This window comes from Aptenodytes forsteri, unplaced genomic scaffold (genome assembly GCF_000699145.1).
Source record: "Aptenodytes forsteri isolate BGI_AS27 unplaced genomic scaffold, ASM69914v1 Scaffold186, whole genome shotgun sequence".
Lineage (NCBI taxonomy): Eukaryota > Metazoa > Chordata > Aves > Sphenisciformes > Spheniscidae > Aptenodytes > Aptenodytes forsteri.
Window position 1 is genome coordinate 232,390 of NW_008793959.1, and position 25,434 is coordinate 257,823.

Consider the following 25,434-nt stretch of genomic DNA (forward strand, 5'->3'; position numbering starts at 1 on the left):
CATTGGGTACCGCAGGCTCACTGTGATGGAGGGGAAGGTGGCCGAGCTCCCCAGCCGAGCTGGGACACACCAGGAGCAATCCAAGCAGCAGCTCCAGCTCCGCTCAGCCGCTCCTGAGCACCTCCATCCAGGGGGATGGGGGTGAGGGACCGGGGCTCCCGCTGCAGCAACCCAAAGCCTCTGACGGTGCCCCAGCGTGGGGTCTTCCCCTGGGACTGTGCCCACAGGAGCAGGGTGAGAGGCTGCACCCAGGGGTGCCTTTCCTCCCTGTGCTGCTGTGATGCTTTTGGTGCATCACAGGGCACAACCTGTCTTAGGATCCAGGAACGTTTTGCAGCCAGGGAGCTCCTGGCATCTCCCCTGGCATCAGCTGGTGCAGGCTCGGTGCTTCCTCTCTCCATTTTTCCACTCTTAATTGCACCGTTACTGTGGGATGGCAAAAGGGGACATTTTATGGGGTGTCTGGGGGTGGATACATGGCATTTTGGCTCCTTTGAAGAGGGACGGAGAGCTGCACAGTTCAGAGCTGTGGTTCCCACCACGTGATGTTTTGAGACATTGCTGGAGAGATGGTTTACAACCTTCCACTGGAGCAGGAAGGGTAAAACTCATGGACGCAACACTGGGAAAAACCCTGTAGGACACAGTAATGGTGCCCACCTTCTCCTGGCCCAAAGGCAGCTTCAAAACATCGTGTCAGGGTAGATTCTTCTTGTCTTCACCAATGCAGTGGTGCCAATAAGGTCAATCTGACCACCCCAGCTTGCTTCTGGCTTTAACCCTCTTGCCTCATACACACGGTGACCGAGCTGCCCCTCCCGTCCATACCCCCACCACCTCGGCGCCGTTGAAGATTGCAAGATTAGATAGCATCGGCCCAGATGGGTCAAAGCAAATTAGCATCAAAGCAACCCATTTTAGTGGAAAACCATATGATAATTAACAGCCCTGACGTGAACCGGGCGCTGGCCCAGTTGCCCCTACCCGCAGGTCCAGCGCAGGCTCCTCCTGACCTACATCCATCCTTCCGTGACCCGACCTGCTCCCAAAACATGTCACAAGCAAATGTCACATTCCACCGTGCCTCTTCTCGGGCTTTGGTGGGCGCCGTGCTTGGGCTACCTGGTGTGAACGTACCAGAAGCAATAGCCCCTACTGTGTTGACGACAGCCCTGTGAGCACCAAGGATGCTCTCTCCCAGCAGTGATGAAGCTAATGGCCTTTCCGCAGGCTGATAAGTTCCCCTGCGAAAAGGCTTTAATCATATTTCCCTGTTTTCTGTTCCAGGAGGCAGAGATAACGAAGGGCGTGATGGAAGCAGTGCCTGTGCAATCCCCGCAGCAGGAAAACAGGAGGAAAGGGAGGCGGGGGGCAGGGGAAGTGGCTGGAGAGCTCGCAGTGAGGTCCCATCCCTTGTCATTTGGTTAGCGGGCACCCGCCTGCCGTGTGAAAGGGCTTTAATCATATTTCCCTGTTTTCTGTTCCAGGAGGCAGAGATAACGAAGGGCGTGATGGAAGCAGTGCCTGTGCAATCCCCGCAGCAGGAAAACAGGAGGAAAGGGAGGCGGGGGGCAGGGGAAGTGGCTGGAGAGCTCGCAGTGAGGTCCCATCCCTTGTCATTTGGTTAGCGGGCACCCGCCTGCCGTGGGCGAGCCTGGCCGAACCTGGCTGGCACCCCCCGTCCTGCGACTGTCACCAAATCCCTGTGGCCGAGCTGCTGCTGGAGCACAAGCCTTCATCCTCCGCAGGACACTGTTCCCCAAAAACCGAGAGGCACTGGACTCTCCACTCTCTGCTTTATTCCCGTGCAAGTGTAAATAATCGTTCGGGCACTAAGAAGCAAGAAAGGAGCACATTCCCAAGCAGCAGGGCTTTGCTGCAATGCCGACTGTGCCGCAGCCCTCTCCTCCCCACGCCCGCTCGAATTTGGCCGCTGCCGCCTGGCACGCTGCCGTGCCCCCGAAGCCACTCACCCAGGGAAGGGCAGCTCTGCTCCACCTGCCATCTGCTTACCTGGCTCAGCAGCGCCCGTCCCGCCGCGTCGCATATGGCACCGGAGCTGCCCCTTTTTGGATGGGTAACGAGTGATGCTGCTGCTTGGGGCCGTGCCGGTGGCTCCCGCAGAGGGTCCGGCTCCCGGCTCCCTCCTGCTTCTGCTCTGCAGGGATCCCTCCCTGCCTCGCCTGCGGCCAGCGGGGTCACAGATGCCAGGGGTTAAATCCCCTGGGAGAGGGGACCTGGCCGACCTGGCACAGGAGGTGCAGACATGGCCAGAGCCCCTTGTCCCCAACCCAAAGCCCTGTGGCTTGGTCGTACAGGTGTGCAAGGCACACCGAGCCCCACTCTGCCCTCCCCAGCCGGAGGGAAGGGGCAGGGAGCCCTGAGCCCAAATCCCAGGACCTGTTACCTATTACAGAAATGCAGAGGATGGAAAGCCGCCAGCAGAGGTGCTCCCTGTCCCCGGGGAGCATGCCGTCCCGTCTGCAGGGACACGGTGCCGGCGCCAGGTCACTCAGCCCAGCTCCCGGGGTGCATCTCTCCCAGGCGTGCTTGGGAGGGTGTAAGCATCACGCTCAGCCGCGTCGAGTGCAAGTGCTATTTTTTCCCTTTCTTGGAATTAACATATTTTAATGAGGTTCATAGATGTGGTAAATACACACACGCACAGAGCAAAGGAACGGCGTGCCCTGGATAAGGACGTGGCATGTTTGCAAGGTGGCAGAGGAGAAGGGGGGGATTTTTTCTCCTCTCCGTAATTATTGCAGGAACAGCGAACAGCAGGACGGGCAGGTTTCAGGGCAGTGCAGCTGTTCTAAGAAATCCCATGTATTTTACATCCTCTAAATGATTTTCATAACAACTCGCTAACGTCCCCGCTGGGATGCCCATCTCACTAACAGGGAAAATGGGAGCACGGCAAGGCTCAGCTAATTTTCCATGTGCACAGCGCAAGATTTGCCCTCTCCAAACATCATTTAAAAATAGAGCCATGTTTACCGAGAACTGGGAGCGGGACCAGTTGCACTGGTCCCATTAGGAGCAAGGGTTCAGGGAGAGCAGCGGGCTCCTTTTCTGGGGTGATTCAGAGCACAGAATTGCACCCTTTCTCCATAATCCAGACCCACTACAAGCAGCACAAACCAATCCCCCCTGCCGCAGCCAGCCTTGCTCTCCAGGGAATTACAGGGAGGGATTAATGCTGTGTAATTAAGCAAGCGGAGGCGGTATGGGAAGCGCCTGGTGCGGCTGTAAATCCGCCACAGCCACCCCTTGCTCCCCGTGCCCAGCCGTGGCCGACACACATCGGACAGGCGGCACGAGGAAGCCGGGGGAAGATTAAAAATTAAAACGTTATAGGACAGTAATTGCATTTTTCGGTTCAATCACAAACATGGCGCTTGAGATCGTTTCTCACGGTGGTGATGAATTTCCACCCGTTGGTGATTCATCAGGCTTATTTGATTTACAGTGCGGCGGCAGGGGTCTACATGCACCTGCAGACCAGAACCACGCTCTATCAGTGCGTGTCTCCGGCCAAGTATTAATAGATATTTGTGCTGTCTTCACGCCTGGCTCTCGCGGGCTGAGTGACCTTCAGGGCATGCCCGCCTTTGATGTGCACCGCTTTGGAGCAGGATTGATCCTGCAGGCACTTCAAACACAGTCTACTTTTGTTTGCCTTCTGTGCAAACTCTGCTTAACGGGCAAAATGTCTGTCTCTCTTTTTTTTTTCTGACCGCTGAAGGAATCAAAATGAAGGCTGGCAGTCCCTGATTAACCACCACCCTTTCCGTGGCTGTTCCCAACGCTGGGATCGTGCCCTGCTCTCCTTTGCCACCGCTGTACAGCTCACCCGCTGTTGCTGCTCTATTAAAGCTAAACCCATGGTAGACTAGAAGCAAGCTGATGATGACATTTATTGAATGCAAATGGGAACTGCTTCATCTTCCTGCTTGAATTATGTCTTCCTACTTGGCAAGATGGGATGCAGGAGCACCTGCCTGCCTCTCCCATGGACTTGCAGCGTGACCCGTCCCCGGCACCCCACAGGGCTCCCAGAGCCTTCTGAGATGTTTCACAGACATTAGGACCAGAAGAAACACGCTGGCACTAGAGAAAGCCTCGTCCTCCTCGTGGGATGAGCAAGCCGTGGAAAACCAGACCAAGCCACCTGCTTGGTTTAACTGTGACGTGCAGATGGATGAAGGAAGGGCCCGATGCTCCTCCAGTGTTGAACCCTCAAAGGGTGCAGGGTTGGGCCCGCAGGTGTCTTAAAGCCCAAAGCCCTGCTCAGTGCCCATGCTGGCAGGCCGATCACCGGGAGCTAAGACCACAACGTGCTGATGCTATCCATCTCCAACGAGCATCCACCACGGCGGGCGGCTCAGCCCAGGACCTCAGCTGAGACATGCAGGTGAGTAGTAACAGCACGAGGACGGCGAGCGGGCGAAGGGTTCCTGCTCCACCGCTTTGCCTGCCTCACGCTGGAGAAAGCCCTGGGACCAAACAAAACACATTTTTATTACTGAGACAAATCAAACCGTACCTCTCCTACACACCAGAGCAGGTCTGGGTTGTAAAACTGGATTTTCTTGGGGAATCCCATAGCAAACCCCAGAAATGACCCCCCAGGAGTGTGAAAGGGGCTCTAACATCACGCTGCTGTGGAACTACACCCCAGCAAGAGGAGATGACAGCGATGACAGATGACACTCGCCCTATAATTACGGCCAGACTCCGATGCAGCGAGTACTGCTGCATTATTAAGAGCAACCAGAAATACTCCCAGCTTAGTCATTAGCTGGCCTGGGCTACACAGCGAGCGGACCGCTGGGGCTGTCTCACCCCTCTGCTTGCAGATGGGAAAAGAGGAGAGACTAAAATGTTTTGCAGCTATTTTTACACGTCCTTCGTTCTGTGCAGCTGAGGCCCCGGGGTGAGCAGAACACCTCCAGAGCGCCCCGGCTTTGGGCTGCTGACGGGGGGAAAATTGCATTAGGATAATATTAATTGCCTTGGTGTAAGTGTAACAGATTACTCTAAGCCAGCAGAGCTGAAGCAAAGCACGAGATCAGAGGAACCCACGGGAGTAGCTTTGCTTCATACCCAAGGTGGGATCTGGGCATCAGCCTTGAAAACTGGCTTCAACGTGAAGGGTGCGAGGAGGAAGGCATGGAGGTAGGGTGGGCTCCGCAAAGCCCAGGCTGAAACCTCGGATGGTGTAACAGCTACCTGGCGGTGCTGCCACAAAGGCTGTGTTTGAAAGCCTGTGGACCAGAAGTCCCCAGAAATGCTGTCTGACATCTTCATTAACGACGTGGACGACGGGGCAGGGTGCACCCTCAGCAAGTTGGCAGGTGACGCCAAAGTGGGAGGAGTGGCTGATGCACCAGAGGGTCGTGCTGCCATCCAGAGGGACCGGGACAGGCTGGAGAAATGGGCCGAGGGAGACCTGGTGAAGTTCGGCGAGGGGAAGGGCCGAGTCCTGCCCCTGGGGAGGAGCAGCCCCAGGCAGCAGGACACGCTGGGGCCACCCAGCTGGAAAGCAGCTTGGCAGAGATGGCCCCGGGGGTCCTGACAGAGACTGAGCTGACCACGGGCCAGCAACGCGCTCTCAGAGCGAATGCGGCCACCAGCCTCCTGTGCTGCATCAGACAGAGCATCGCCAGCAGGTCAAGGGGCAGATCCTGCCCCTCTGCTCAGCACTGGTGAGACACATCTGGGCGTCATGTCCCACATTGGGCTCCTCAGTGCAAGAGAGACGTGGACATGCTGGAGCAAGTTCAGCAAAGACTAAGGGCTTGGAGCATCTCTCCAATGAGGAGAGGCTGAGAGAGCTGGGAATGGTTCAGCCTGGAGAGGAGATGGCTCAAGGAGATCTTATCCATGTGGATAAATGCTTGATGGAGAGGGGTAAAGGAGACAGGGCCAGACTCTTCTCCAAGGTGCCAAGTGACAAGAGGCAATGGGCACAAACTGAAATATAGGAAATTCTCCTTAAACCTAAGAAAATACTATTTTACTGTGAGGGTGGTCGAACACGGGAAGAGGTTGCTCAGAGAGGTTGTGGAGTCTCCATCCTTGGAGATATTCAAAGCCCAACTAGACATGGCCTGAAGCAGCCTCCTCCCGCTGGTCCTGCTGGACCAGGAGGTTGGAGGAGATGACCTCCAGAGGTGCCTCCAGCCTCAGCGACTTGGTGTGTCTGCGGCTGCGAGCCCCCAGGCAGACCCTGTGCCCGGCCGTGCCGTGCCGTGGCTCTGCTCCCCATCCGCCTCCCTGTGACGTGGGATGCGTCCTGATGCTTGCCGAGGTTTTTTGACACCGACTGCAGAGAAGCGCTAGCTGAGAGACAGGAACAACCGTTATGATTTCCTCCGGCAGATCTTCCTAGATCTAATAACCCAGGCAGTGTATTGACTTCTTTATTTAACTGGAGTCATCTCTCCCTTCCGCGCTGCCGTGTTTGCCTCGCAGCTTTTCCAAACACACGTCTACACCGAAAAATACCCCACGAGCATCATTTCTTCTAATTCCTTGAATCCCCCCCTCTGATATATTCTGGGTCTGATCCAGCAACACGACCACTTAATTGAGCAATGCTTTTCCCCGTCCCCTTGCAGAGCCGCAGCCTGGCAGGCAGGAGCCGGGCTCCATCCTGGCTCTGGGACTGGGCACGGCTGGGACCAGACGTCCCCCCTGCGCCCTGGGAGCATCCAGCCGAAGTGGGGTAGGCATGGGCTGCTCTGCTCCCTGATTGCTTTTACACATTATTTCTGCATGAGCTTCGTCCCAAAACATGACTTTGAATTAAAATCCAAAGGCCCTGGCAATCTCCAAATGGATTTTAAATTTCTTTTAGAAGTCAAAATATTCTCCTTTTTTTGTTCATGTCACATGGGTCCTTCCATGTGGGTTTTTAGCTGACCCGTCCCTACTATTTTAGGTTTTGGGGCAGAAAGGTCTCACCGACTGCTCCTGAAGGGATCCCAAGGCCTTGCACATGCCAGCTTCTCTACAGACCCCTGCTCTCCAAAAGCCCTTATAAGAAAATCAGTAGGAAGACAAAGTACCAACAGTTTTGGGTTCATATAAAGTGGTTTGGGCTCACTTCAGGTCCCAGCCCCGCAAAGTGCAGAAGCGGCTGCGCCAAAGCCCGTCTGCGCTCTTCCCTCCTGAGCTGTCTTCAGGCAAAGTGGCGTTCAGCCACTAAAAGTTTAGTCGACAACTCCTACCTTTCCCTTTTTTTTCTGTACACTTGACAAGAGATACTGCACGGACACTACATTTTGGGTCTTTTGGTTTAATTTATTCTATAGATTATGAAGAGAAACTTAAAGCAAAGTTTCGTCAAGCAGTTCAAGAAGACAAATGCAAAGTTTCATCATCCCTGGGAGTTATTTCTTGTTAAACTTCTTGTCTGGTGACCTGGACTCAGGTCACAAACAAATTCCAGGGTGATTTGTTTGTTTTGTTTTCTCTATTTCTCTATGTTTGTTTTCTCTATTTCATTAATAAAAGGTGATATAATAATGCTTTTTTTGTTGCATTAGAGACATTCACCTTTCAAAAAACTTGCTGCAGCAATGAGCGTTGCACTGAAATGCTACCAGTGTCCAGGCAGGCGGCCACGGGCTCTGCCTGAGCTCGCCCGCAGAAGAGGGATTTTTCCATCGGATTTAAATTTCGCAGCTCAAATTAATCCCCACGGCTGTTTCTTTTCCTGTTATTCAAGTGATTCCTTTGTATTGTTTGGCTGCCATGGAAAAAACGGTGTCAGTCACCGAGAGGCTGTTCATGCCCCTGCCAAAATCCCAGTCACTACATCACCTCCCCAAGCAAAGTTTCCCACTTGCAGGCACCCAAGCCAAGAATTTAGAGCAATCCGTGGGAAGAGCAGGGACGGGACGGAATGGGACAGGGTAAACAAGTGATTCACGGTAACCTCCTGGCCTCAGCCCCAGCAGATCTCAGCTACACGGCTCCTGGCACTGCCGTGGGGCTGTCCATCCAGCCGCCCCGACCCTCTCCCCCCAATGGGACAGGGTAAACAAGTGATTCACGGTAACCTCCTGGCCTCAGCCCCAGCAGATCTCAGCTACACGGCTCCTGGCACTGCCGTGGGGCTGTCCATCCAGCCGCCACGACCCTCTCCCCCCAAAACCCCTTTTGCTGAGTGCATTTGTAGTGCTGGTGGAGGCAGGAGCCCCCTCCGGCCAACAGCAGCATGGGGCAGGGGGAAAAAAATCAAAATATTGAAACAGAGCAGTCCCAGGGCTGTGGGAGGTTCATTACCAGTCACTTTTTGGTGATTTGAGAGAGATTTGGTGCGTACGTGTAAGGAATCACACCGCAGCCACGGGACAGGATCCCCCAGAGCCCGGCTGGGATGAGCCCGGCCGGCGGCGCCGAGCATCCCTGACCCGACATCTGCGAACCGCCCTGCTGCGTGGCCAAAAAAGGGTGCAAGTGCAGAGGTCCTGGCTGTTTCCATCAGCCCTGCCCAAACACAATCCTGGCTCCCGGCCATTCATCCTGCGGCTGAACGCCGGGGGATGCTGCCTTGCTCAGCTCTGGGTGAGCGTTATAATTCCGGCTCCTCTCAGCGAATACCATTTAATGCCCTCTGCTGAGCATGAAGTCAAACCTCCTCCCTCTTTTCCTCCAGCCCTCTCCTCCAGGAGAAATCGCACCCTTTGCTTGTGACCAGCTCGCTCGGCCAAGGGCTGTAAGCGCTCTTGACCAGAGGTGTGGTGGCTGACCCAGTGCCAGATGTGCTCGCGTGCAGCCAGATGTGCTGGTGCTCAGAGCAAGATGCTCAAAAGCATCGGAAGAGCCCCGAAGAGACTGGAGGAGCCTGGGGAAAAGTTAATCCCACACCTGCAACAACCCCAACACCTTGGGTTGATGTTCCTCCAAAACCCAAGCAGAACCACAAAGTATTTCAGAAAAAAAATGTGGTTTTCCTATTTTCTGATCCATTTTCCATCAGAAACGAGTTTGATGGAAAATTGTCACCCAACAGGTACCTGACCAGCCGTGCGTGCCCTGCTCCCGGGCTCCCTCGGCTTCTGTTTACAAGAACATCCCCTCTTGGGTCACTGCACTGGTAAGCAAGGCAGCGACAAGACGAGCAATGACCTGGTGTTGACATGCAGTTTTGCCAGGGCAGTGACATCTTCTTCCGTCGCATGCCACCAAAAGGGAGAACCGAGCAAAAAGTGACTCAGCAACGCAGGGAGGGGAGAGCCGCTATCTCCCCCAGCACACCTGTGGGGTTTTGCAATGCTTCCAGCGCCCCGTGTCAGATCTTTGAGAACTGTGTTACAACACATCGGAGCCAGGTACGTCCTTGTCCGGGAGAAACCAGTGTTTCCGTGTCACTGACCGCCCGGGGAGCAGCTGGGGGACGCGCAGGAGGTGACCCCTGGGAATGTAGGAAGGGCCGTGCCTATATAGAGCGCAAGGAAGGGCAGAGGCAGCAGGTTTCGGCTCCTCTCTGCTCACTGCTCAGTTGTGATTTTCTCCCTGGAGGGGGAATTTCTTAATTTTTTTCCCTGCTCGGCAGCACGGGGCGAGGATGGATGCTGGATCGGCCGGGTTGCTCGTTGTCCTTCTCCTCCTCTCCATCCTGTGGTTCCTGGTCTGGAGAAGCGATAAGAAGAGAAGCCAGCTGCCTCTGGGACCGGCCCCATGGCCCATTCTGGGCAACCTATGCCAAAAGGACATCCTGCCCCTCTACAGGACCTACGAGAAGGTAAGAGAGGAGCTGGTGGTGCCGGACCCGCTCCCAGCCCCGGCAGGGCAGCAGGAGAGAAAACGTGAATATTCCGTGCCAAAATAAAAGGGGAATTGTGCAGGTGACTCTTTTCCCACCTTTCTTTTCTCTTTTTCCCTCCCTTTTCTCTTGCTTTGCCAGAATTGCCTAAATCCCTGCTACTGGGAGCATAATCAATACTGTTATTGAAGTCTTTCTTCTCCTGTAAGGGACCCACGGTGCTGACACTAATCCCTCTCCGGGCTGTGGCACTGCCACCATCCAGAGCTGCTCCCCGGAGATGACGCTTTGAACCCCCAAAGTAGCAGTGGGATCAGAAATGCTCTGGGGACAGGGCTGGGGTGGGAGCGGGGCAAGGACACCGGCTTCAAGGGCGGCGCTTCCCCTCCCTGCTCATGCATTCGCCAGCGTTGTGGCCATGAGACCTACTTTAAAATTAAATTAGTGACTGGGGTGCGGGACCCTCGTTCACCGCGGCTTTCCCGTCCTCCCCCAGCTGAGCAGCACATACGGCCCCATCTTCACTGTCTGGCTGGGGCTGAAGCCGGTGGTGGTGCTCTGTGGGTACGAGGTGGTGAAGGATGCTCTGGTGGGCCACTCCGAGGAGTTCGGAGGGAGACCTGAGATACCCCTCCTGGTGCAGCTATCGAAAGACTACGGTAGGCATCTGCATTTCTTCTAGGCACTTTATTGCTCTTTGGGTGAGCAGGAAGTCCCTGACTGCAGCTGGCCATGCTCAAGTCTAGTGAAGGACTCAACAGCCAAGACCTCAAATACTCATTTCCCACTCTGCAAGTCCCTCCATCTATTAAGCCTCTTGTCCGAGGACAACATTAATTCCAGTTAGCCAGTTCCAGCTTTGTTTTGAGTTTCTGTAGAGATCCTCAGCCTTTCAAGGACACTGTGCACACACCAGGGTTGTCTTCTGGCTCAGTGCCCTACTGCTCCTCAGCTGGGCTCAGAGCAGGGTACCCCGTTCCCGGGGAGGAGTGGTGGGGCGGGCAGGTGAGTGATCTCCCCTGCCTCCCTCCAGGTTTTGTCTCTAACAATGAGGAGAAGTGGCGGGAGCTGCGGAGGTTCACGCTCAGCACCCTGCGGGACTTCGGGATGGGGAAGAGCTCCATGTCGCAGCGGGTGCAGCAGGAGGCCCAGCACCTGGTGGAGCTGCTGGCAAAACTCAAAGGTGACGTGAGTCCTGTCCACCCTGGTCCCCAGGGCAGGTGGAGGACACACAACAGCCTCATGGGACATGTGTGGTTTCTGGAGCTTATTGCAACGGCTGGTGTGGATGATCCTTACAGAGAGAGGGCTTAGACCTAGCCCCATCCCACCCAAAGAAGGCAGAAGGGATGTGGTACGGTCATGGCTGAAAGGCCAGGGTGGAACATCCTGCTCCTGAATTGGTGCATGGGGTGGGGGACCACCGAGGACCATTTCATGCCAAAAGAACAGAAATAGGAAACTAAACTGCATGGCATTGAGAATGCACAAATAAGATACTGCCCTGGCGACAGGGAGCTTATCAGGGTGATGTCCTCCTCTCCAACAAAACCGAACTGCTGCCAGTGCCACCACCTCTTCTGGAGCTTCCAGAATATAAGAGGAGATAGAGGCTCAGTTGTATGCTGGCCCCTCTGCCTCCAATGTGCGGTGCTGGCGAGGGGCTGGTCACCACAGGGAGATGCTCTGCAGCCCCCAGATCCCCAGGACACATCAGTGGGAGCCCAAAGCACATGGAGGTTCCTCTGCTTTCCTCAGTCCCAAGCACTGGGGAGGGGTTTAGGAGCAGGGAGGTGGGTTTAGGAGCCCGCAGCTCAGGAGGGCTTTTTGCTTCAGCTGTTAGACCTGGAGGATTCAACCAGGGCTCAGAGCTCAAAGGAAGGGGGAGGAAGGGTGTTTTCTGTGCTGAAGCAGATAAATAATTGTTGAGTTTCTGACGCCTTTCTTGCCTCTTCTGTGGCTGCAGGAAACGCCTTCGAGCCAATGACCATGTTCAGACATGCAGTTGCCAATGTGATCTGCTCCGTTGTCTTTGGGAGCCGTTACAACTACAGCGACACGGCCTTTCTGGAGCTACTGAACGTGATCGGGAATTACATTAGCTTCTTCCTCTCCCCCATAGCCATGGTAGGTGTCCTTGCTGTGCTCAGCGCCCTCATGTCTGACGCACTTGGGTGGTCGAGGGATGCTCCTTGGCTTTGAGTCACTCTTTGGCTTTGATGGGACAGCATGGCTTTGAGGGAAGGTGCAGGAGGCTCCATCCAGGCACCTGAGCCCTCCTGTGCCTCCTCCATCTGCAGGTCTACAACTCCTTCCCCAACATCATGCACCATCTCCCGGGGCCACACAAGAAAGCCCTGGCCGAGTGCGAGAAGCTGAAGGACTACATCCGAGAAAGAGTCGAGCTTCACAAGCTGACGCTGGATCCCAGCTGCCCCCGGGACTACATCGACTGTTTCCTTATAAAGGCAGAGAAGGTAGAGGTGGTACAAAACAAGGCGAGGGCTGCCCTCCAGACCTGGCTGCAGCCTGGAAAATCACCCAGATGATACTGAATCCCCTCCCTACTGCATCCTTGCAGGAGAAGAGCAGCCCGGAGAACATGTACAGCAACGAAGACTTGGTCATGTCAGTATTCAACCTCTTTGGTGCGGGGACAGTGACCACTAGCAACACCCTGCTCTTCTTCCTCTTGATCCTGGCAAAACACCCCCATATTCAAGGTAAGGGCAGCAAAACGTGACTGCTCCCTGTGCCTGAGGAGGTCACGGTGCAGCAAAGGCACAGACAGAGTCCCAGCCCTGGAGGGTCCCGTTTGAGGGGAGACCAAAATCATCCTGCATGGGTCATGCAAGGGTGAGCGCCATTAGACACAGATACACACAGGCCAGAGGGAGCCGGGTACCTGCTCCCTTCTCCCCATCCCTGCCTGTGCAAATGGCCCCGGACTGGCCCATGAGAGATGCCTTGAACCTGCCTGATCCAGGGAGGTATGCAGACAGAGACCCTATTTCTGGTCTCTACGAGGGGTTATGCCGGGTTGCTCCCTCTCTGCTAGGTTGTCCTTTGGCTCTAGGATAGGTGCCCATGGAGGGCAGTGAGAAATCATGGGGATGGCTCTGCACAGCAAGCACCACAGCTCCATGCCTGCCTTTTCCCCAAGCCAAGGTCCAAGAGGAGATCGATGAGGTGGTGGGCGCCGGCCGTGCTCCCAGCACGGACGACAAGCTGAGGATGCCGTACACCAACGCGGTGATCCACGAGCTGCAGCGTGTCCACAAGACCCGCATCGAGAACTTCCCGCGGATGACGACACGGGACATCGTGTTCAGGGGCCACACCATCCCCAAGGTAGATGTCGTGGCCTTGGACTCTCTGTGTCCCCGAGGGGAGGGGTGGCAAGGGGGCTTGAATGAAATTCACCTTTGCCCCTGGACTGTTTGTTCACTCCTGAAGGTCCCAGGTCTTTCCCAATCCTCGGTGGGAGGAGATGGTGATAACCTTTTAGCGGAGTAGAGGGAGGTGAACGCTGCTGCCAGTTCTGCCCATACACCTATGTCCCTTGCCTGCCCTGGGAAACACCTCTTGCCACCAGGGAGATGTGCAGGGCTGATGGGGCCGGGAGCCTGAGCTGGCCGCGGCGCGGGGCCAAGCCAGCCCCCACCTCCTCGGCAGATCTGGGGATGGCTGCCCGTCCGGGTTGACTGCAAGCATTTTGTACGACACCCACCTTGAAGGAACACCTCCCTCCTTTGGACTTCGTGCAGCGAGAGGGGTTTTAGCATAAATCAATGGGAATAACTCAGTAATTTCTGTCTCATGAGCTGCACAGAGACCGGCAGGGCCATGGGGACAGCGGAGCCCCACGTTAGTTGTCCCTGCCTGGCACAGAGCCATCACTCCGGGCTGCCTCCCCACGGGCGTCTGGGTGGGCATCAGGGTGTGCACCCAGCCTCCCCCCGTGCCCCCCAGATGCTCCTCACTTGCTCATTCAGCTCAGCAGAGCCCTATGTCGTGACACTGATGTCCCTGCCCCATCCCTCTCCTGCAGGACACAGCTGTTATTCCGGTACTTTCTTCCGTGCATACGGATCCAACCCAGTGGGAGAACCCCAAAGAAGTCAACCCAGGCCACTTCTTGGATGAGAAGGGCGAGTTCAGGAAGCGTGAAGCCTTCATGGCTTTCTCGGCAGGTCAGTGCTCAGCCCTGCATGCCGCCTTTGCCAGCACCCTGCCTGCAGCGGCTCCGCTCCAGGGACCGGCAGCATGCATATCAGTTGGCACCAAAGTTATACCCTTAATATGAGCTTTCTCGCTATTTTTTTATGCCCTTTGTTCCCCAAATGCTGGATGAGGTCATCAGCCCAGTGCTAACCCTCCCCTTTCTGTGCCCCCAGGGAAGCGTATGTGCCCAGGAGAAGCACTGGCTCGCATCGAGCTCTTCCTTTTCCTCACCACGCTGCTGCAGAGCTTCACCTTCCAGCTCGCTATTGAGTACAAGGAGATGGATTTATTATCCCTATGGCTCAAGATAGAGAGCAGGGCGATACCGGGCAAGTTCTTTGCTATTCGGCGCCCGGTGTCATCTTAAGCAGAGAGCAGCGGGGAGGAGGAACGGGTCTTCCAGATGCCTTAACTTCTTCCAAAATCAGAGCAAGTCATGAAACCATGAGCGCTACAGCAGCAACCACCAAGCAGGAGGGTCGCTTCAAGCTTCTCCTGGGAGATCTGCCACGCAGCTCTGCCACCAGCTCCACAGGCATCCTGGCTCCCAACCCTTCCCCTCCACATCCCAGTAACACAAGGAAGACAGCACTGGTTTTCCTCCCCCCATATCTATTGGCTCTGGTTGAACCTCTAGCTCCTTGTGGCAGGGCTGCCTGTGGCTCCCCAGGCTCAGCTGGGTGCTCTCTCTTTGGTGAGAGATTGTGCAATAAAAATAACCATCATAACTGGATGCTGGTGTTTATAAGGACACTTGCAGTGCCTCCTGATGTAAGGGTGACGATGCTCAGGCTTCCTTGCCCTTCACAGGCGGCGTGTGAGCCAGCCGTGACAACCAAGGTGACTGGTTGGGGGTACCTAATACTTCTGCTTCCCTGCTTTGCCCGCTCTCTGTACCCTCCCGCATTACACAAAGTCCATGATGCTGCAAATCGTGCTCACTCTCATCCCCACATCCTAGTGCACAGGGATGAAACCCTTGTGAACACCCTTTAGGCCATCAAAACATTTAAAAATGATGCACAAGGGGGAAATGTGCTACAGGAGAGGGCTGCCGTGCTTGGGAAGCAAGAAGTATTTTGCCACCAAAGTCACGGCTTCCTTCTCGGGGTGCTCAATATGTCTTCTGTGCTTGCGCTGCCTTAACCACCCCTGCACGAAGAGGGAATTACTTGCTAGCCCCCAGGCATGCTCCAGCTTTTATTCCAAAACATTGGGACTTTAAAGAAAAGGGTTTTTTCTTTAAATGCCTGTGCAAGGGAAAAATGACCTGGATACATGCCCACCCTGCCCAGCCTCAGCGATGGCCTGGGCTCCTCCTTCCACCGGCGGGCAGCTGAATGTGTCTCCAGGCCTTGGAAAACCAGTATGTGTCCCGCTGCGTCCAGTTCTTCCCAGTGCAAACCTCCCAGATAGAGGACTTCAGCTCCATGTCTGTTCCCAGGGTGTCTTCATCCTTCCCAGGTTTCTGTGTGTCCCAGGACAGATCGAGCCAGGAAAACATTCAGTTTGTTTTAGCTGATTTGCCTCCGTGGCTTTAATCTTCACATGAATCTTACGCATCTCAGGAATTTATTGCTTGCTTCAAAACACTAATCCCCACGGCTCTGACCCTGGGGAGGGCTCCCCAGGGACAGGCAGCCCTGCCTGCACCAGGGACAGGCAGCACCATCTAAGCTCTAGCAGCGGCAAAATGGTTTCAGCTGGAGAAGGAGCACAGGTTTCCAATAAAAGGGCTGAGTTGCAGCACGGAGGAGCTGCAGCTCAGGAGGGCTATGTGGGAGACTAAAAGAGATTAAAAAAAAAAAAATATTCAGCTTGTTATCTCAGCTGCTGGGCTGTGCTTCTGTGAGGTCTTTCACATCAATATTTACCTCTAGCAAGTACTCTCTGGTGCCAGTTCAGTTCTGTGTATTCATGTGCAGCTGGTAAAGTAACTCTGGGGGTTATCTGAGAGGAGCTGGCAGTGTGGGACGTGCTCCTAGCCCTCCTGCTCCTCCTGGCCGGGGGGTTAGGCTCGTTGCAGAGGGTATTGTCTCAGCAGCGGGGCTTGGGGTCTCTATGAAGCCTGGGACTGGAGGGCAGGGAGGCAATCGGGGTTATGTGGGGTCTCAGGGCTGGTTTTGGTGGGGGTTGCCTTGCTGGGGTGCTTGCACCTCCCTGCGAGCATGGAGAGGGGGACAGCAGGGAGCCTGCCCTGGGGAGAGGTGGCTGCGCCCTCCTGGAGGTAGGTGAGATCGGGGATGTTGGGGACTTCTCTCACCCTGGGACAGCAGTTTTTCGATGGTGGGTGCTGCTATCCCAAATGGACCACTTTGCAAGTAAAGACTATTTCTTAGATACCACTGTGAAAGGAGCATTTCTGTGTGTAGGGAGTGAAATGCATCTCTGGGAGGGGTTGTGATCACTGCAGAGGGGAACTCCAAGCTTTGATTTAATTAAACAAGCAAGCACACGGAGGCAGCCTGGAGCTGGGTTTGGAACTGATGAAAAGGGGTTGATTTGCTGTAAGTAGCTCTTTGTGGTGGGAAAACAACCCTACCCTGGAGGAGAATGGCTGAGGCTGGAGCCCTGCTTTTCTCTGCTTGCTCTGCCAAAGAGTTGCATTAAAATCTCGCGTGGGGATGTGTGTGGGATGGCGGCTTGGGTGCCGGAGCTTGTAGGGCCGCCAGCTTCACACAACATGTTTGTTTTGCACACACCAAACTTGAAACTGCTGCAATGGCAGCGCTGAAATCTCTGCAGGGCAAAGAGCGTCGTGTTCCCATCCAGCACTGGTTTTTCCACTCTGACCACAGTGAGTGGAAGAGCCCAATGGGCACAGTGAGAGCCCCAAACCTGCCGTGCACAGAGCAAGCCCCAGGTACGTGGCCCTGCTGTCCTAAGGCATTCCTGCCCATCTCCGCAAGGGAGGAGGGGGGCATGAGTTTCTTGCTGCCTGCCTGTTCTGCTGCTTTCCCTCCTGGGCTGTTCCGCAATGCTCTGTCTTCTTGTCGAAAGGGGGTTTTTTTATGACCTAGTTAATCCTCCTACCTTCTCCCAAATGATGGATGAACCAGCCTTTACTCTTATTCTACATGCATTTTTGACTCATTAGATGACTAAATGAGGTCTTTTTTTTTTCAAGCTGGGGAAGCTTGGGACTCAGGGAAACTAAGTAAAAACGGTGTGTTTGACTGAAGTGAGCTGATTGTGAAGCATCTGTGCACAACCTCTTCCCAAACAGCCCCTGGATCAGCACTGTCCAGCTTACGCTTACTGCTTCTGTGTTCCTCTGTCGAAAACCCAAATGCTGTGGTGTCCAAAGGCCAACTGTGCTCCCGCTTCCCCGGGGACTGTTTTCAGCCGTTTGCTTTCCTTTCTGGCTGACCTGTGCTCCGGGGGCTCTGCGGTGCCTGTGCCCCTGCCCTGCCTGCGGGCTCCCTGGGCAGAGCCCAGGAGGAGGCAGGGGTCACTGACACGGAACGCATCTCCGTTTACTGCTTATCGGGCAGAAGAACGGTGGACCAAAAAACTCGCGCCTAGGGCAGTCAGGCCTGCGGGGTTCGGTGTCTGGAGCGCTGATGGCGTGGTGGTTTTCCCTTTCGTGCCTTCTGAGGTTATCGTCGTAGGAAAAGGCAGATACCGCCTTGCTGGGGCTGTGCCGGATTCCCCTCAGCTCCAAAAATCCTCTCTGCCTCTCCCAGCTGAGACCTGCAAGGCGGCTGAGTGTGACATGAACTGAAAGCAACTGCCCGTGCGCTAGGCAGGAGGATGTCACCCACGACCAGGGTGTGTGGCTTTTAACAGAGCCCTTCCCTGCAGGGCCGGCGGCGGAGAGAATGGCACGTAGCCCGTGCTGGTGTTCTTCCTTGTCCGGCGAACGAGCTTTCGTTTGCAGAGTGGTAGGGCTGGGATCATCAGCTGTTTGTGAGCGTATCTCACGTCCCTCGGGGAATGTGGAGTGCTGCAGTCAGCCTCTGTTTGTCCCGAAGATCAAGATCTGCCTCTGAGCTTTCTCGGGTCACGCTCTGGGCCAGCCTGCAGCTGGGGGAGATGCCCAGGCTGTGTCAGAGCTAACTCTAGGGGACAAGCACGGTGGTCCGGGGTGATGCTAAGACGGAGGTAACGTTACCCAGGTTCCCTTCTGTCATCTGCAGCAGTCTGGCAGCTCCCGATGCTGCTGCTCTGGCTGTTCCCCTCTCTAGCAGGTATTTTATTGCATGTGGCAAAATTCCCCGTGCAGGCGGTACGAAGGGTAACTGCTGAAAGAAACCGCCCAGCCAACATAACTGTTAATTGTGGCTTTATTTGCCTTGCGCTATTAACCTTCCGGTTAATACGGCAAATCTGGTACCGTTTAGGTCTCTGATCCTTCCAGCTGTAGGAAATGAGTGGGCAAAGCCGGGGGCGAGCACAGGTCCTGGAGGGAATGGGGTGTTCCTGCCAGCAGGAGATGGGACTCAGACCCGGCAGCTTTATCCTGACCCAGCATCAGCCTCCCAGGGCCAGCTCTGCCTCAGTGCCAGCCTGTCTGCGTGCACCAGCGTGCAGCAACCCTGTAAACGAGGTGATCGTTAAAGGGAAGAGGAATATAGCTTGTAATGGAGTACAGTTGACAACAACGTAATGCAAAAAAACTTCCGAATTCTTCTGGGCAACACATCTCAGGAGGGGTGGTTGTGAATGGAATGTTTTAAGTAATGAAAACCATACTAAAGAAAGCGCTGATGGGACTAATTCTGCATAGCTAGAAGGGATAGAATAAGTATCTAATAAATAAATTATGCTATATTATTCTAACTTCTGCAATCCCCTAATTCAGCTCTAAGATGCCTACTGTAAGGTTTGACTCTTTGCTTAATTATTCCAGAGGAAGATGTAGATGGAGCATCTGCTGAATCCCAAAGCAGCTTCAAGGAAGACAGCTGTCCTCTGCCCAGGGCCCAGATTCGATTTCCACTGTGGTCTGCTAGCACTTCTTCTGCAGCTCTTAAAAGTAAAACCTCATCTGCAAGAACCGGCCAGCTTAGTATGATGGGTACCACTACCTGAGTATTTAATAGTGTGGGGGGAAAAATCTATGGTGTTTCATACCAGGACACTAACAACTGGCACTGCCGAGGAACGGTTCTGTTCTGGGTCATTTTGGGGAAAAAGCATGGCAGGCCATGGCAACAGTTAGCTGGAAAGTTCAAAGTGCCACGCAAGAGGAGGTGATGCCGTTCAACAGATGCTTGTCCTCGCTCTGAGTCAATGCCCAAGTTTGCCGAGGTGCTGCCAGCGTGCTCTTAGCGAAGAGATGAAAGACAGTCTCTTCCTTTCTGCTGATTGAGGTGTTGTTCTGCCAGGTGTAAGGTCTTCTGCCAGCACAACCTGAATTTCAAAATGTAGCACTGTGGCTGGTGTTGTACCTAAAAGGAAGGAAAGCCTTACACCGTGGGGGGTTGAAGTTTGGCAAAGATGCTAGAGGTGTATGTGGACACCAGCAAAAACTACTAATGTGAGCATTAGCTGTGCTTACTGTTCTGTTATCTCGGGGACAACAGAGAAATTTGTCCCTCTTTCTTTCCTTCTGCAATGTCATAACCCAAGTCCTATTTTTACTGAAGAAAATCTAACGGCTAAAGGAAGAGAAGGTTTTCCACTCTTTTCAGGAAAGAAGTGCTATGTCCTTGGCATGAGGTTGTTCTGGTATTCCCCCCTTTAGAGTCTGGGACAGTCGCCCTCCCATGCTGGTGATTGCTGTAGATAGAGGTGGAGGAGGTAAAGTATCTTGTGTTTGTAAAAACTGTCACGCTGCATCCCCACTGAGCTCACCCGGGGTCTCCCCTGGCCCCTCTGATCACCCGATTTTTCCAGCTGTGAAGAGCCCTCGCTACCCTTCAGGGCCGTGGTGAGTGGGAAGAGTTGTCATTCTCTGCCCTCAGACCCCGCTGGTGTGAACTGTCCTGCGAGACCCTGAGTGTTTTCAGCATTTTCCTTCGCATGGTACAGTACCAAAGGGATTAGCAGAAGGGTCAGGTTAAGATCAACCACCTCTTGCAGCGCGTTACTAACAACAGTACTGTTAACAGCCACCAAAGCTCAAGCACTTACAAGACTCTAAACTCCCCTGTCTTCCAGGTGGTCAACCACCAGCAATGTGCTTCTGGCCCCGAAACACTGAGTGCCGCATCCAGGAGGGTCCTGATGCAGAGGACAACTCGCCTATTATGTCCTTAGCCGATCAAGATGTCACCGTTGTTCCTGCATCTCTCCAGTCACCCTCTAACGTCAACCAATCCAAGGACTTCGCTCGCTGCCTGCCACCTCACCTGTCCCTGTACATCCTGGGTAAAGCTGCTCTGATTTTCCAAGGGTGGTTTCCCCTAAGGGTAATGAATGGTCTCTAGCGTGGATAGGGGTTAGCCGATCTGTCCCTTTAATTTCTCAGGGCTTTTGGATCAAAAATCCCTCAATGCGTGTGCTGCTGTGTCTAGATGCTGGGCTTTTCTGGCCAAAGAAGTCAAGAGGGAACGCATGTGTCAAAGCACAGTACAGGAGAAGATCCTGTATTTGCAGGTATGATGCCTGGGCTTCTGCCATTATTGTGCACTTTAAAAAGAAGGTGTTTTTCTGCTACTGCCCAAGCCATTAGATGGAGATGCTTTTACTAGAGGCTACCTCCCAACTTCGCCCTGTTCCTTCTTCCTCCATCTGCAGAGCTAAGCCCGGTTAGATGTTCATACGGTCACAAGTGAGCACAACGGGATAGCTTTTACTGACCTTTAGAAAGCCGGTGACTCTAAAAATGGATCGAAACATTCCTGTAATCAAGAAAGCAGAGTTTGGTCACAAATGCAAATACTGGACTTCCAGGAGCTAGTGGAAATTGGGCAGAGCTCCAGCTGGCTCCCTGAGGCAGCTCAAAAATGAGCTTTATTTGCTCCCCAGGGGAAGATGGAAAAGCTAGGTTTCTTTGTGAGAAGTCAGAGCTGGTGGTTGGGACACAGTAAACCACAACTTCTAGGAAAGGCTTGTCCTCGTTAGTACAGACCTGCCATACACCAAGCTAAGGGTAAAGGTAAATCGCCAAAGAGATAGTTAGGAGTCTTTGCATGCTTTGATTTGTGAAGAGAGCATAGAAATCTCAGCTCTGTGCTAGCATTCAAAGAAGGCTTAATGGAAGGTTTCACACATTAAAAATGAATCTTAAATATTGATAAAGATGTTTTGAGAGCCTCTCTTCTCGGTGGGCCTGGATTCTGAATCAACCGAGTGCCCACCAAAGATGAGATGCACTTTGAAATTTTGCAGCTTATTAAAAGCTTAAGATTAGAGCTTGGAAAAAAATAAAAAGCAATTATTTTTCACAAGAAGTTAAATCTTATACTGACAAAGTGGTAAATGCAAGCCAGGGCTCTTAGACTATAACAACAAGCCAGCGTGTGCAGCTCAGCTTTGCATCCCATGGAGATGCTGAAGCGTCAGCACATGAGCAGCATCCTTTGGGTGCATGGGCTCTGCAGTAACTGTGTTGCCTCTACTGGTTTATTCCAGGGGTTGTGCCCTAGAGGAGCAGTTTCAAACTATGCTAAAGAAGTCCATGTGACAATTCCGCAGTTAAATGAAGAGGGTGATGTCATCGAAGTGAAAGGCCACAATGGGGGAAGTAAAACGAAGGTATGTTGGAAGTTGCTTGCCTTCCATGGATCCTGCATTTCAGTATTTGGGGAGAAAGGAGGACATGGTGGTCAGTGGACAGTGAATTCAGAGCTGCTTTGCTCTTCTCCCACTCCTGCTTCTGGCTTGCACGGTCATGAGCAATTCGTAAGGACCAATGCTTGCTCAGCCCCTTCTTGCACGGGAGGGAGCCTGCATCCCTGAACTCCTGGCTTGACCCAATGCGTCCCCTCAGTTGCGTGAACAGCCTTGAGGCCAGAGGTGCTGGCAAGGCTGGGCAGCGTCACGAGGACATGGCCTTTTTCCCAAAGGATAAAGGGTGCAGCTGTCAGGTCTTCCACTTTTGCCACGGAACAGGGCACGGGAACTACCCTCATTTCTGCACTAACCAGGACGTTCCTGCACTCCGGGTGTTCCTTACCAGCACTTTCTGTCTCTGTTGGTCTCATCACTATAGTGGGGACCAAGCTGATACATTTAATAGTGTGGAATAATGCTGCATTCCCCCTCCCTGACTCGTATTTCCCTCTTTCTCTTTCCATCAGGAGGAGGAAGACAATCTGCAGGCAGCCTATCGTGATCTGCAAACTGACACGATTCAGCTGGAAGAGAGAAATGTCTTCTGCGGCTCCTACAATATTCGTGTCCTCACAGATCAGTGAGTAGACTGCCCGGCTGTAGAGCCAAACAGCGGCCTCCAAAAACCTACCCCGTTCCTCGCAATCCTTCTGTGGGAATGTATGGCTGGAGAAGGGTCTCTCAGCATCAGTGTTAAGAAGTCCTCGGTGTCAAATCCAGTTATTTATAAAGACACCAAGGTAAGTTATTTTTAAAGACATAAGGGTTAGCGATCCACAGTGTATCACAAGGGATGCGGGGCCGGGAGGAGCCCTCTCCCCTCTTTAAGCTTACCCTCCAGATGCAAACGTGGCTATGCAGAACTAGGGAGCGTGGTTGTGGTGCCCTGCAAAGGATTCACCCGCTTAAGCGTATTGCCCATCAGGTTGCTCAATGAGGACCATTAAGCGTCAGAGAAATGCCTGCCAGTGTTAGACCTGTGGTACCTTGCTAGCTGGCTAAAGCTCACCTCGGTCACTGTTTCTTATCCAGATCAGACCGAAGCAGAGTAATCCATTACAGTGGTGGAAACTTGGTAGCCATCGGCTCAGCAGACCGAAAAGTGAGGTTTCTTGGTACATCGGGAATGAAAGAAGTGCCACCTCTGCTTTCTGGCCACGCTGGGAGCATCAAAGCACTCTTCCTCAATGAGAAGAAGGGGTTCGTTCTCAGTGCAAGCTTTGATCTCAGCATCAGGTGAGCAGCACGGGGGCTGTGCCCTGGGATACCAGCCCCTCGGCAAATCTAGGAAAAATGAAACTAATCCTTCCACCCCAGGAATCCTCCTTCCCATCACTTTCATTAGAGTAGTGAAGGACAGTAGATAAGGAAACACATTCCCTGCTCACACAGGACAGCTTCTGTTGCCCAGTTTCACCCAGTACTGAATGATAAAATGGGAAGATAAGTGATGCACAGGTTTTCCTAAAGCATCTTAAGACACCAGAAATGTTTCCATAGGCCCTTGCAGTGAGATTCCAGCCTTGCTAAGGTCAGCATCGAGTTCAGGGAGGCTGGGTTTCTCCGTGACATTTTAGAAGGCCTGTTGTGCTAAGCAGGCTCAACACCCTGGTGCGTGCCGTACGGCTGCTCCTTTCCAGGTACCGCACCCTGAAACAAGGGGTGGAGAAGATCAGCTCTTACATCTTATTTATCACTAAATCTCAAAAATATCATGATGAGGGGTGAAAAGCTAAACAGCGGGTTGTGCAACTGCCATACCAGAGCCAGACAACTTCATCAAAGGCAGCATTTAACAAAAAGGGAGTTTATACCGACTCAGGCTCTCTCCTCCCTGCTCTTCCCACTCCAGAAGGGCTGTTTGTTTACGTGCAGGCTTGAGTTCTCTAGATAAAGTCAACAGAAATCATCTTGGCACTGGTCAGTAAAGAAACAACCTTATCTGTAAAGCTCTACATTTTAAGGTTAATTGAAGGTAACCATGCCAAAGGTGAAATCTAGCCACTTGTTTCCAGGCAGTTTGGAGGTAGAAGAACAAAGTATATGGGTAAAAATTTAATACTAAGCCTGACTTGATAGTTCCAAATCCTCTGACACCTTAGTGGAATGACTCCTGATTTTAACCTAGTGTATACAGGAGAAGAGCCGGGCCTGTTAAGTAGGAAATAATGAATAAGATGAATAAGCCATCAATTAAGTTAATCACTGTATTCCCTTTTCGGTTGGTCCTTTGTAGATGCTGGAATATATACAGCGGTGCTTGTGTGAAAATCTTTAATGGTCACTGTGGGACAATCACCTGCTTGGATTTGCATGAAGAGCAGTTTGTGTCAGGAGCCAGAGATGGGATGGTGAAAGGTGAGAGCCGAGACTAGCAGCTTCCCAGACAACGGCAAATAGTAGCCAGCAATGGGCAGAGTACTTGAGAGTTGTGACGAGTGTGACACATGCAGTGTGTGAGTATGAAAGTAAGTCTACAAATCGGAGGGTGAATTTTAGTGTCTCATATTTTTGCTTCCAGAACAGCCTAAGCTGTGGACACATGCATACACAGGTCTCTGTGTCACTGAATAAATTCTCATTATTTCTGCTTTTATTCAGTTTTAATGGCTTTGGCTATAGGGCCGGACCAACTCTTGGGAAAGTGGTATCAACTTTCAGCTTTGCCAGAGGTTTCCTTATTATTAGCTTATAGAGTAAGGATTAAAAGGATGTGCTATTTTCTGGGCTTTGCATTTAAAATTTTTTCCATGCAATTACACTTTTTAAGTCAACACTTGGCTGCAGGCAGAGCTACAGGTACAAGGTGCAACTGTAATTCCAATAGTCTCTTCTAATTCGTGTTGTACCTAGCAAAACTTATCATTGCGGCATACGTATTTTTGATACTTCTCCCCTTTGCCCCTAACAGTGTGGAACCTGGAGAGTGGGAAATGTCTCAAGACTCTGAAGCACAACAGTGCTGTTTGGGTAGTTAAAATGGATGGCACCCGTGTTGTCAGCGGGTGTGACCGAGGGCTGGTGAAAGTCTGGTGTGCTGATAAGGGCACTCTGATCAAAGTAAGTTTCTTCTTAGGTGGATCATTTTTTGTGCTAAATTGTCAAAAGTCTTCTGTGCTAGTTTATCATAGCTTTTTGCTTTTGCCAAAGATTTTCTAAAAAAAAAAAAACAAAACAAAACAATTCCCCCCCCTCCCCCAAAAACCCCAAAAGCAGTCTTCACTGATAGAAGAAACTGCTCCCCAAAAAACCCCGAAAGCAGTCTAAACTGATAGAAGAAACTGCAGAATTATTTGTAAGCAAATAATATTAAAAACTGACTTGCAAACAAGTGTCGATTTTAACCCAGGGTTTGATTTGCCTTGCTTAACCCCCATCGTTACTTGTTCTCTGCAGATACGTTCATCTCTCCTCCTGTAGAAACAGTCAGAACCTGGGAGGAGGGTGGAAGGGCTGGACTAACAGCTCTCGGGGTTGGAGGTATCATGTGTTAGTCCAAAATATGAAACTTGCTCTCAGAACCAGTAACGGTTTATAGAGCTGAAGCAGCTGGATAGCTGCTCTGCAATTTAGAGATTGAGGCCAGAGTCTGGTAATTACCTTAGCAGGTGTCCAGAATTAGTATTAGTCCATATCTGAGAGGAATGAAGCTCTTTCTACCTGTCGTGGTTTAATCTCAGTCGGCAACTAAGCACCACCCAGCCACTCAC

The 25,434-nt window shown here is 52.8% G+C and overlaps 2 protein-coding genes across 2 annotated transcripts in view; both read left to right on the forward strand.

Annotated features, from left to right (window-relative positions):
* Positions 1–9,490: 9,490 nt before the first annotated feature.
* Positions 9,491–15,566, forward strand: LOC103903595 (cytochrome P450 2C5). The gene is made up of 9 exons (XM_009284861.1): positions 9,491–9,757; positions 10,275–10,437; positions 10,812–10,961; positions 11,745–11,905; positions 12,079–12,255; positions 12,360–12,501; positions 12,942–13,129; positions 13,830–13,971; positions 14,176–15,566. Exons 1-9 carry the CDS (start codon positions 9,581–9,583, stop codon positions 14,367–14,369), a joined length of 1,494 nt encoding a protein of 497 aa, XP_009283136.1. The 5' UTR covers positions 9,491–9,580; the 3' UTR covers positions 14,370–15,566.
* LOC103904225 (F-box/WD repeat-containing protein 10) overlaps positions 15,281–25,434 on the forward strand; it is a 17,183-nt gene continuing 7,029 nt past the window's right edge. Inside the window, exons 1-8 of the mRNA XM_019473670.1 lie at positions 15,281–15,368; positions 20,108–20,317; positions 20,418–20,545; positions 21,524–21,646; positions 22,192–22,304; positions 22,757–22,960; positions 23,961–24,082; positions 24,636–24,784. Of these exons, the coding sequence (XP_019329215.1) occupies positions 15,281–15,368; positions 20,108–20,317; positions 20,418–20,545; positions 21,524–21,646; positions 22,192–22,304; positions 22,757–22,960; positions 23,961–24,082; positions 24,636–24,784 (1,137 nt within the window). The remainder of the gene's footprint in view (positions 15,369–20,107; positions 20,318–20,417; positions 20,546–21,523; positions 21,647–22,191; positions 22,305–22,756; positions 22,961–23,960; positions 24,083–24,635; positions 24,785–25,434) is intronic.